The following is a 12,564-nucleotide window of genomic DNA, read 5'->3' as shown; positions in this document are numbered from 1 at the left end:
GGATCATTTCCAAGTTATTTTAGACATATTTTGAGTCATTTTGGATGATTTTTAAAGCATCTTGGACAAAATTTGTGTCATTCTGCAAATTTTCAGTCATTCTGAATCATTTTTAATCACTGGAGAGAATTTTGACTGACCTTGGATCATTTTCCGGTCATTTTTGACTATTTTCATGTCATTCTGAACAAATGTTCGTGGTTTTAGACCATTTCTGAGAATTTTTCTGCAATTGTGGATAATTTTCAAGTCATTTTGGACACATTTTGAATCATTTTGGATCATTTTTGAAGCATCTTGCACAATAAGGTTTTGGAAGCAGAGTGGTCTGACCTGCTCGCTGTAGTTATTGAGAAAAATAGTTTCAAACTTTTGTGTTTTCAAGAATGGTCTAACATTTCACTGTAATGCTATATTTTGGTTGTGGGCTAGTCTACTTTAGACCATAAAATATTACAGTAATGATGTAAAACTCAGTACAGATTTTTCGCAGGTTAGACCCCTCTGCTTCTAACCTCCTCAAATGATCTCATGAACGTAAAGAGTAAAGATCAGCACATTTCTGTGGCTAAAACAGGCCATCCCAGAGTAGAACTACATAATAAATAAATAAACTGAACTGATATTACCTCTGGGCTGTCTGCTTTGTAAACCCAGCCACCGGAGTGTGTCTCTCTCCACCAATCGGAAGCCTACAGTCTGGACATATGGATTGAACGACCGGTCTTCCACACTGTCCAACAACAAAAAACATATTAATACATATTTTAGAAATGTTATTCTCAGTGTGTGATGTGAAAAATGAACATACCTCTCCCACAAAGCACACGTGTCCATTGGCACAGGCTGAAAATGATGTAAACACATTACATTTAGTTAAAGGCCCAAACACATAACACAAATAAAAAGCTTTATAATGTAAAATACTTACTGTACTGTACAAGTTTCTTCTCTTTTAACCACTGTCTGGCCTCAGATGAATGATCGTCGGGCATCGTCGGCAGAAAGGAGTTCTGGGAGGAAAAAGGACATTTGATTTCTTTTAATCAACATTTTCTTTTAAAACACTTCTTAAAATCCGTTTTTATAGTCTTGCTTTAATGTAATATCGTCTATTTTATTTTATTTTAAAACTGTATTTCACACTATGGTGGGTAAACATTGCAATTAAGAAATATTAATAAAAACCTCAAGAGCGTTCAGAAAAAGTTTCTGAAGCTCCAGAAGGAAAGGAACTTCAGAGGAAGAATTACAGCCTAAAAAAAAAAGAGCAGTGTTTGTGTAACACCTCTCACTGCCAGAAGGGGGAGACAAAAGATCTGCAGGTTTAAGATCTTTTACGACTTTTTAGGGATCTGTTGAGCTTTAAAACAACAAAATTCTATATTATGGTGTCCTCTGTCATGTGTAAACTAACATTTATGTGTAAAATCGGTGGATTGAGAGTCTTACTGTGACGTTCTCCGTCTGGAAGGCGATCTGACGAAGAGGAAGCAGCAGATTGTTTCCACCGAGCAGCACCGAGTCCAGATGGACCAGCAGCTCCAGGAGGGTTTGTCTCTGAGCCGACAGATTCGGGGTGATTTGGAGACGAGAGTCCCGTCCGCCGATGCGATTCTTCAGAAGCGACGAGCAAAACTCCCTGAAGTCCCTCGACTGGATGTTTCTGAGAAGATCTTCTAGTCTCGACGTCTCCTGGCAGCAAAATTTGCAGCAAATTTACTAAAACTGTCAGAAATGCAAGATTTTTTTAAAGCAGTAACTGTCACTAAAGTCTGTATGATTTCATTCGATACAGTTCAAGTGCAGTCATATATTTAAATGTATTTAATTTTAAAAAATGAAGGAAATAAACTGAATTGAGAACATATTTCATTTATTTCTGCACTCTTTGGAATAAAAAAGAAAAAATAATGCCTTAATTTGTGTTAAAGCAACAACAAACAATGACTAATATTCCATTCCAACAGTATTTAATTAATATTTTATGACATTTATCTGCTATTCAGTTCAGATACGAGTCTTTTAAAGTCAAACCTTTATTTTCTGTGCTGGCATGTACATCAGAATTGACACTAAAGTTAAATTCAATCTAATATTGAAATATATCTAAGCTAAAACTGAGCTAAATTAGGCTGAAATGTTGACATTTAAGACATTAAGTGCATATTTTTAGCCATTAAGTAGCAGCTATGAGGTAGATCCCATACATATGCGGAAATACATTTAATTTAAACACTACATAACCTAAAAAAAACATTTCAGTTTTCAATGGAGGCGTTCACCTGTGCGGACGGACGCAGGCTGAGGTCAGGTGACTTGTAGCGGCAGGTGACGTGTCTGAACATCGCCATGGCAACCAGGCTGCTCTGAGAACCTCTCAGCTTCTACAGAGAAAACACAAAACAAATATGACATTAGAGTGAATAAAAAATAAAGACAGGTGTTCACTGCAGCTAAGATGTTTCAATATGCTTAAGAAAAGGTTATATTATCTTATATTTCTGAATTTTAGAATTATTTCCTTGGAACTGTAATGGAATTACACGACATGAAAATAAAAGCATGACTAAGAACAAATTCTACTGATTGATCAAATATTGATGCAAAACATTTTTATTAATGACAAAGCATCATGCAAATACTATAAATATTTCCACTATTTCCAATATCTTCCATGAGAAAATAATCTGTTTTAGTTGAGGCTATAATTCAAAGAATTATACAGACTAAAGTGCATTTTATTTATTTTATTTCATATTTAATTTAACCAACAAATGACAGCAGGCAAAACCCCGAAACTAACTCACTGTTTTTTTAGAACTGAGGGTAAAATCTCAGGTTTTGCACATTAAATTTCAATTAATTATAATTAAATTGACTTCATTCCGGATCTCATTTTAACATTTTTCTTTAAGACAAATGTCTTTAAAGGTGAAATGTTGATAAAAATACTTAGAGATGTCCTTATGTTAGAAAAAAAGAGATGGTAATAATATGGCAGTACTGAATAAATGATCCTGTATCATGTATAGTTTACTTATTCATATTTTTTGGATGTTCTTGCATATTTTATACAATTTGCTTTTGTTGTATTTTATTGCTTATTGTCTTTAGTTTTTTTACTATCAAAATAGCTGCCATTGATCAATCCACTAATTGATTTTGCTGTATTTGTATAAATTGTTGGGTAGTTTTAATTCATAAGAAGTTAATAGTGTTTTCTCTGCAATAAATGAATTTAATTAAAGCTGTCAGATGAATGTAATGTAATGGAACGAGTACAGTATTTCCTTCTTAGTTGTAGTGGAGCGGAAAAACACGAGGAGTCCAGTAAAGTTCCTTGTATTTGTACTTCAGTACAGTACTTGAATATACTCACACAGTCTCAGTCACCTCTAGTGGTCATCAGCAGACATGACAGCATCTACAAATTGCTGAGGAACTTTTTCTTTACATAAATTAGGTGAACTTAAGATCTTCATGAGCTCTGGAGTCTCTGACCTGCAGTTCTGTCAGGAAGTTGTCGGATCTGTTCTCCAGTAGAACCTGAGCCACGGCGTCTCTTATGGTTCCGTAAGACGTCCCACAGCAGAGGAACTGATCCACGTTGGTCGGAATCATCCTCTTTGAGAAAAAAGAACATTTTAGAGTTGGCTTTTAAATAAAAAATAGAATTAAAAGCTCCAGTTAGTAAAAAGTTAGTAACTGCAGCTTGATCGTGAACATCTTTACATGGCCGCATTCGGAGCTGATTTTAAATTATTGTTTTTTTAAATTCCAAAACGCTGAAGATGTCTCACACCAAGATATCTATCGGGTCTGTTTCTGTCCTTCCTGCTCCATGAGATGCTCAGACGTGTTTGTATTATTGCAAAGCACTTTGTGTTTTGAAAAGCACTGTAAAATGAAAGTTTATTATAATTAGTGTCTGTGAAATGAAAAGTAACATCTATGTTTTGGCTGCATTGTTTGCTGATGTGTGGTTATTAACTAGTTAGATAGTTGATAAGTAGCTGACAGTGTCAGATTCTACTTTATACTCAAAAAAAGTCTTCATTTCTACGAATTTATGTGAAAAAAATGTTGATTTTATTAAGTGAAAGTTAACTGGCAATTATTTTGATAACACAAAAATTGCTGACATTTGCTTAGGTAAAAATTACCAAAAATCTGACTAATTTTTAAAAATATTTTCCTAGTTTTGTATGAATTAAATATGTCTGGGTGTACATACATTTTATAGTCCACTGATACATTTATTTATCCAGACAATTAATAAAAATGTATGATAACAAAATAAAATCAAGTTGCAGCTCTTAAGATGAGCATTCAGTACATTAAGATCATGAAACCAAGGCAATAATTGCTTTTGTTCGGTAAAATATTTCTAAAAAAAATACAGGTTTTTTTTGGAAAAACTTCCACAACAACAGAAATTTTCTTGTTATAGGAACACAACAGAAGCAGTGATGCAGCTTCCCGATCATAAAGTTTTTAATTTCTTGCTTTCAAACTTCACACAAAATTATTTTTTACTCTTAATATGCAAAAATGTATCTGTGCTGCAGGAACTGGAAATAAAACTTTGAATAAAAAGTCTCACATCTCTTTTTCCTCACTGTATTTTTCCATGTTTTTACCTGAAGTCGCAGCAGCTCTGGAGGGAAGATCCACCAGCAGGCCGGTCTGTTCATCATTGACAGGATGCAGTCGATACCTGAGCGCCTGTGAAGCGCTCTCAGCAGGTAAACCCTGAACCAGTCGTTTCCACTGTACTCACACACAGCCTTCACCTGCTGCAGGAACCGGTCAGCCTCCACCGCCGCACCTTTGAACACATTTCACACAGAGACAAAAAGACACTTGGACTGAATTCCACCTAATGGGACTTCTCAATTTAGACTTAGATACTAAATGTGTGCAGCTATGATAAAGTGGTGGTTGAACTCAAACACACCTTCAGCTGCTTCCTGCAGCAGCTTGGCAGCAGAGTTCAGACATATCCTCAGTCTGGCTGTGTTGAGCAGGAACTCTGCCGGATCCTCTCGTCTGTCTGGAGTCTGTTTCCTGGCGATCCGGCTCAGGAGTCTGATTTCTGTTTGCTGTTCTCCGCTCTCCTCATCTTTTCTCGCTTTTGAGCACAACAGAGAGTCCTGGATAAAAATATAGAATTAGTTTGGGTGTCAAAGAGGTGATATTTTAATTGGTTGGTTGTTCGATGGGTTGATTGGTTAGTTGATTGCTTGATTGGTCAATTGGTTCTTTGGTTAGTCAGTTGGTTAGTTCATTGTTTGGTTAGTCAGTTGGTTGGTTGGTTGGTTGGTTGGTTGGTTGGCTGGCTGGTTGGTTGGTCGGGTGGTTGGTTGGTTGGCTGGTTGTTAGGTTAATTGGTCGGTCGGTTGGTTGGTTGGTCGGCTGGCTGGTTGGTTAGTTGGTCGATTGGTTGGTCGGTTGGTTGGTTAATTGGTCAGTTGGTTAGTTGGTTGGTTGATTGTTTGGTTAGTCAGTTGGTTGGTTGTTTGGTTAGTCAGTTGGTTGGTTGGTTGGTTGGTTGGTGGCTGGTTGTTAGGTTAGTTGGTCGGTTGGTTGGTTGGCTGGTTGTTAGGTTAATTGGTCGGTTGGTTGGTTGGTTAGTTGGTCGATTGGTTGGTCAGTTGGTTAGTTGGTTGGTTAATTGGTCAGTTGGTTAGTTGTTTGGTTAGTCGGTTGGTTAGTTGGTCAGTTGGTTGGTTAGTTGATTCGTTGGTTGCTTAGTGGGTTAGCTGGTTGGTCAGTTGGTTGATTCTGAAAGCAGTAACAGCCATTTCTTTGGATAAATAAACTGTCAGCTAAAAACAGAATCGTTTAGTTGCTTTCTGCTAAATGCAGGTAAAAACTAACATGACACTGACTTAAAATAAGCAACTAAGATGGTGATTTTAATGTAGATGGGCTGTAGAAGTTGTTTTGTTTCACCTGGAAGCAGCTGACAAACAGCAGGTAGAGTTCAGTGTGGTCCTCTTTGTCTAGAAGGTTCTCCTGCAGATTCTTCAGGTAGGTCTGAATGTGAGCCTTCGCCTGGTCAAAACTGAGAGATACACGATACTTAACCATCACACAGATCATAGAGAAGTGTCTTACTGTCAGGGATTCTGTTATTTCCACTGCCAGTCTCCATCTCGACCATTCACACACCTGTTCCCAGTTTCCTTACGAGTTATTTCAGTTTATTCCTCTGAATGTCAAATTTCAGACTGTTTGAAAGTCATTTTATCTTTATAAAAAAAAATCACCAAAATGAAATCAGTTTTCAGATTCAGAAACTTTAAAACCAAAACCAATCATGAGATTCTAAACTTTACAACAGTTCTTAAACTAATCAGCAGCCTCAGTACTGTGCAGTACTTACTGGGAGTTTGGGATTTAAGCGTTACACTGCAATGTAATGATGTTGAGCTTAAATTTGGATGTTCTAATTTATTTTCATGGTTCTGCATTATCTGAAGATTGTATCACTGGACCACATATACTATTTTGAATGAGTGTATGAGCTGTCCACAAATAACTACAGTATGCATTATATAATTCTGTACACATACATGTGTGATGTGCAGTTCTGTTGGGAAAATGAACCAAAGCTGAACTTAAAATATAAAATTAAATATTTAAACCAATAATCTGAAATGGACCCATATTAAACTTGTATTTCCTCAGTGTGGTAGTGTTGATATTAAATCCTCCTCCCTCACCTGTACTGCAGCAGCAGTTTGGGCAGCACAGATCGAACCACCGGACTGTTATCGACACACTCCAGGAAGGGAGTCAGCTCTCTGGTCCTGTAAATGTCTCCTGTATCAAACCAAACAACAACAAGAGATGAACCCTCATTATCTCATCCGTTATTATCACTGACTAACTGTGTGTCACTGACCGTTAGCAGAGACCAGTAAAGAGAACAGCAGCTCCACTACACCCTCTTCAGGCGTCCGTCCCTCTGACAGGCAGAACCGGGACACCACCTCCAGGAAGAAGGAGTTACAGCAGTGTCTGACGGCAGCCTGCTGCTGCAGCGATGCCCTGAACCAGGTGGAGCAAAGATTTACTGAGGAGGGAAACTGTGAAGCTAAAATAACAATGTGGAACACCAAAGACCTTCTATAGGGTGTCGTACAGCATGTTGTCCAGTCAAACACTACTCATTAGAAAGAGTTTTACACTAATTACCACTGCTAACAACTGTAACTACTAGTTTTTAACTGTTTCTCAGTAAGTACTCGGTTAAGAGAGTTCTAGTTATGTGTAATGGCTGAACAAGGCAGTACCAGTTTATTGATACAAAGGTCTTGACTTTTCGGGAACCATGAATTAAATATTGTTGCCAAGCTAGTTAATAAGGAGGTAAGGTTTGACATGACTTTACTTTGTCTGAATATATAAATTAACATAGTAAGTGACCAAGCCAGTCAATAAAAGAAGTTATAAGAGACTCACTAAAACAGGAATAAAACATTCTCACAAAAGTGGTGCCAACAAAAAAAACATTTAAGTCCAAAAAGGAACCAAATTTATCCACTACTGGCCAATATTGGTTTCAGTTTAGTTGGCTGGTTGGTTGGTTAGTTGACTGGTTGGTTAGTTGATTGTTTGGTTGATTGATTAGTTGGTCTATTGGTATGTTGGTCCGTTGGTTAGTAGGTCGGCTGGTTGCTTGCTTTGTTGGTATTTTGGTTGGTTGGTTGCTTATTTGGTTGGTTGTTTGGTTGGATAGTTGGTTGGTTAGTCGGTCGGTTGGTTAGTTGGTTGGTCGGTTGGTTGGTCGGTTGGTTGGTTAGTTGGTTGGCTGATTGGTTAGTCAGTTGGTTGGTTGGTTAGTTGGTCAATTGTTTGGTTAATTGGTTAGGTGTTTGGTCAGTTGGTTGGTTGGTTGGTCGGTTGGTCGGTCCGTCAGTTAGTTGGTCATTATTTAAATAAATTTTATAACTATAATTATCTTTATTTTTATATATATATATATATATATATATATATATATAAAAATAAAAAAATAATTGTAACTAATTAAATTATTATTATTTAAACAAAAATAAATAAATAAAAAATAATTCAACTATCACAAATTTGATTGGATTTACACAATGACATAGAATTTAAAAAGCCTGTATCTGTACTTTATTTACGTATTAAAACAAATACATTAAGGTTATTACGAACAAGTTTAAAATAACTGAAAGTATACTTTACTGTTGGGATGATGAAGGCTCTTTAAAAAATGAGTATTGGATTAGAAAAATAAGCTTCAAACTAAAATAATACATATTTATTTTCCTCTTTGAATTTGAATATTATCAGTTATCAAAATCTATCAGTCATAAAAAACTGAAAATAACAGTTTTTTTGTTACAATCCATACAAAAAAAGGGCAAAAGCCAGTGTACCTCTACCTCAGTGGAGTGAGGAAATTTTTAAAAAGTAAAAATAATTCACACACAACACCAGAAATTATTCAGGTTTGGATGCAAAGTTTTACATTTTACAGTCCAAGAATGCATTTTGACTAAAAGACTCACATAATACTGTATATTTTTTTACTTGAACTCACTTGACGGTGAGAGAAACAGTTGGATTGAAGTCGGCTGGAAGTTCATGTCGACATGAAGGGCATGAATGCCTGTTAGACCTGATGCAGTGCTGGATACACGGCAGGCAGAAGACGTGTTGGCAGGGCAGGACGGACGGTTCACGGAGCTCTGACAGGCAAACCGGGCAGGAAATACCAAACCTTTACAGAAAACATCAAGAGAGAATAACCATGTCACTGCAAAGTAAGACATGAAAGATCAGAAAATAGACACTCACAAAAGTTTATACTGAATTATATCACAATTTAGTTTGGTAGACGTTCTCATCGAGTGTAAAGTCTAGAATACAAACATATAAAAGCAGACCTCAGATCTCTGCTGATACACTCATCATGGAAGGAATTAAGGATTCGAATCAGCTGCTGCAGCGTGTCGACGCTTCTGATGTCAGGTGACTCCTGCATCAGCTGTTAGAAAAAATAAAACAAAGTCATGCTAGTGTCATCCTTGCTCTTGTTTCTTTATTTTGTTTATTTATTTTGCACTTTTAATTCTCTCTGAAACCCAGTACACACCATGTTTGGAAGATCCCAAATATTGTTAGTATGTTGGATTTGAGGTGTCACGTATTATTGTTCTGTGATTGGCTAACAGCATTTTATGAGCGCGATCAAACCAATTTTAACTGCTATGACACTTGACTGCTTCATCTAATTTGGCTCAAGCGTACAAACATAATTCACAAATTTAAGTGCCCAGTTTTAGGTAGTTTGGCCACTAGGGGGTGCTATAGTAAATACATGAAAATTGTTTCAATACAAATTGCCACTATTTCCACATTCCAACTACTAGAAACATGGTTCAGCTTTCAAAACATCATATACATATGGGTTGTTTTAGGTTGAAAACAGTTTGTTGATATCAGCTTTTATAATTTAGTTATTAAGTTATGAATAACGACTTCTTAACGTTTCTAATATGGCATAAGCTGGAAAGGTTTCAGAAGTGAAACTTGGCAGACAGCTGACCCATGGTGAGATGATTCACACAGTCACAAACTGCTGCAATAGCACCACTGTTGCAACACTACGATTCTGGAAACTTAAACACACTCCTTCCCCTTTCAGACACAACCATGCTGCCAGTAAATGGTTGCTCAGCAGGTAAAATCTACAGGACAGTTTTAACAGCTGTAAATGCATTGTGAGACCTGCCAGCCTCCCATCACAGCTGGATGCAAGATGCAGAAACTACAAGATAGCAGCTGCAAGAAAGCTGCAAAGGCTTTCAGCAATCACTCTGCATTTTTTTGCTGAAAATCTAGGATTGTCTCACTCAAAAGCTATGAAGTTTACAACTATGTTTTACTTGATTTTATAGTTGCCTAAGCTAGGACAGTCTGTATTTTACAAAAGACATGGGTCACCTCGGATTCAGTAACAAAAAAACTGTCAATATTTCTAAAAAACTTAGATTAAACTTCAAGTAAAAAGAATAGAGATGTTATTTCATGCAGCAAATGTCAAACTGAAAGTAGTTCAGGTAGTTATCTGTTAGATAAATTTGAGAAATCCAGTTCAGGAATACGGAACCTTGTTGAACAATTTCAAAACAAAACAGAAGCGTAAAACATTTGTACGTACGTTCAGGTGCAGGTTGCAGTGTTTGAGAGCCAGCTCTTTCATTCTCAAGTCATCCTGTTTAACTTTGAAAGCCACATGTTGGACGAACGATGCAACAACCAGCATCCCATGCCACAGAGATCTGAAACAGACAGATGAGATTATAAAAAACAAAGAAAAAACGACACAGAAAGCTTTCATTCTTTTCTACATCTTGCCAGACTCACCTGATGGAGTCCAGTTGTTGCAGACAGCCGGGGCTGCAGAGGGCGCTGTATTTCTGAGCAAATGCTCGGTCCAAACACGGCTGCAGTAACTCCACTCTGCTCACAAAGGACTTGCACTCATGTAGAGAAGTTACAGTCAGAAGTTTGGTCTGTTCAACGCAGATACCGAGAGCTAGAATGTCCTCCACCTGCCAAAGTAAAGCAAGCACTTATGTTCCCTGCACTTATGGTTGTATTCCAATTAAGCAATGCAGCAGTCACAGGCATTTTTGAGGATTCTAAATAAAGATTTTCAGAAAGACATCACCATTTCTTGTGTTTCCCTCTTTGACCCTCGCTGACACACGGTGGCGGTTAGCTGAGGCTGCAGCAGAAATACGTGTCCGAGGCTGTCCAGTCGGGCTGCATAGTGTTTGGCAGCTGCCGTTATCCAAGCAGGAGAGAGTTCAGCTGTGACGCCCATCGACGTCTGAAGCTCAGATACGCAGCCCAGCAAGGCCCTGGTGAACACCTGAATACGACACGTATAGTCAATATCACTGTAAATGTGCAGGATGTTAGTCAAACAAGCTAATTTATGACAGTTTTTGACTTGTTGCTGGATGTCAAATTAGGTATTAAAACAACAGCATGTAAAATTAGCACGGGAGAAAAGCAAAGAAAAACAGGATAAACGTTAAGTAAATAATTAGCGAAGGCAGTTAAACATACAGTTTAATGTTACAGGGCTTTTCCTGCTCAGACTGACCTTTGGGTATTGACTATAAAATAATGAGTCTATGTTGCAGTATTTGACAGAAATCTGTGAATTTTCTTTTTTTTTTCTGCCCATTTTCAAAAAGAAAAATGTCTGTTATGTTTGAGTAAATGAAACCCCAGTTAACAAAACAAGTTTAAAAAAACTGAATTCCAATCTTTAGTCTCAATTCTTATCATTTTGGAACTGGGGATTTTCCTGTGGGCCTGGATAAAAGTTTTATGGGGGCGCCAAAGTTTTCTCGATGCAGGAAAACACTGGACTACATGACTAGCTAATTTAATTCAATGAGGTAAATGGGAAAGGCGGTAGCTTAAGAATTTTGTATCACCGGGAAACACTGAATATTTCCGCTGCAAAAGAAATGATCATCAGATAGGAAATTACAGCGATAGTAGTTTTTCAGTTCCAAGACCTTGAGATCTTGTTTATACAGATTTCTAACAGACAACTTGTAAAAATTACACATTTTAGTTGCACTTAAACAGAAAAAATAATGTCTATACCTTGAGCTCATCCTTTGATTTGATCTTCAGAGAAAGCAGCACAAAGTCCTGCAGATAGAAGTGTCCATACTCCGATTGCTGCCCCTCAGAGAGTTTCTGGAAGTGACTGCCCAGCCGGCTGTTGTTGAAGGTGCTCACAAACTGCAGAATCCTCTCGGTGCCACCGGCTTTTGTAACTGAAGAATATAAAGTCAGCATTAATGTGCTGTATTTACCACCATGAATGATGTGTTTGTGAGATTAAATATTTATTTACTAACTTGGCATGAATTCAGACTCTTCCCACAGACTCTCCAGGTGGATTCTGATGAGCCAGCTGAAGGGAGCCGAGCAGGACTGTTCTTCACCGTCCAACATGAAGTAGTGCTGCACAAGAACCTCCTGGTCTGGATCACTAGAAAACAGAATAATCATGGAGAGATTCAGCTTTTTGTTGGTGAAATTCACTGAACCAAAACAGTTCAGACCACTCACAGAAAAAATTAATAATTTTGATTATCTGGTAACAACAGCGCACATGTCAACTCCTGGGATATATTAGAAGATAACTGACCAACGAGCCAACCAAACAACCAGCCAAACAACCAACCAACAAACCGACCAACCCACCAAACAACCAGCCAAACAACCAATCAACCAACCGACCAACCCACCAAACAACCAACGGACCGACCGACCGACCGACCAAACAGCCAACAAACCGACCAACCCACCAAACAACCAGCCAGCCAACCAACCAAACAACCGACCCACTGACCAAATTAAAACCCACCAAATAAAACCAACATTGGCCTAGTACTGGATAAATTCGGCTCCTTTAGGACTTAAATGTTTTATTGTTGCCACCACTTTAAAAGAACATTTTATTCTTGTTTTACTGAGTCTGGTTTA

At 37.6% G+C, this 12,564-nt stretch overlaps 1 protein-coding gene across 1 annotated transcript in view; it reads right to left on the bottom strand.

Annotated features, from left to right (window-relative positions):
• The window catches only part of rnf213b (ring finger protein 213b), a 56,993-nt gene that overhangs the window by 11,885 nt on the left and 32,544 nt on the right, over positions 1-12,564 (bottom strand). The window contains exons 35-52 of the mRNA XM_023284733.3: positions 11,934-12,067; positions 11,674-11,849; positions 10,718-10,921; positions 10,411-10,598; positions 10,205-10,325; positions 8,928-9,028; positions 8,582-8,761; positions 6,914-7,059; positions 6,732-6,831; positions 5,959-6,070; positions 4,961-5,156; positions 4,644-4,831; positions 3,505-3,627; positions 2,286-2,387; positions 1,453-1,695; positions 932-1,013; positions 812-846; positions 630-733 (exon numbers count right to left, since the gene is read on the bottom strand). Of these exons, the coding sequence (XP_023140501.2) occupies positions 630-733; positions 812-846; positions 932-1,013; positions 1,453-1,695; positions 2,286-2,387; positions 3,505-3,627; positions 4,644-4,831; positions 4,961-5,156; positions 5,959-6,070; positions 6,732-6,831; positions 6,914-7,059; positions 8,582-8,761; positions 8,928-9,028; positions 10,205-10,325; positions 10,411-10,598; positions 10,718-10,921; positions 11,674-11,849; positions 11,934-12,067 (2,535 nt within the window). The remainder of the gene's footprint in view (positions 1-629; positions 734-811; positions 847-931; positions 1,014-1,452; positions 1,696-2,285; positions 2,388-3,504; positions 3,628-4,643; positions 4,832-4,960; positions 5,157-5,958; positions 6,071-6,731; positions 6,832-6,913; positions 7,060-8,581; positions 8,762-8,927; positions 9,029-10,204; positions 10,326-10,410; positions 10,599-10,717; positions 10,922-11,673; positions 11,850-11,933; positions 12,068-12,564) is intronic.

This window comes from Amphiprion ocellaris, chromosome 18 (assembly GCF_022539595.1).
Source record: "Amphiprion ocellaris isolate individual 3 ecotype Okinawa chromosome 18, ASM2253959v1, whole genome shotgun sequence".
Taxonomy (NCBI): domain Eukaryota; kingdom Metazoa; phylum Chordata; class Actinopteri; family Pomacentridae; genus Amphiprion; species Amphiprion ocellaris.
This window is presented reverse-complemented; position numbering and strand designations above follow the sequence as displayed.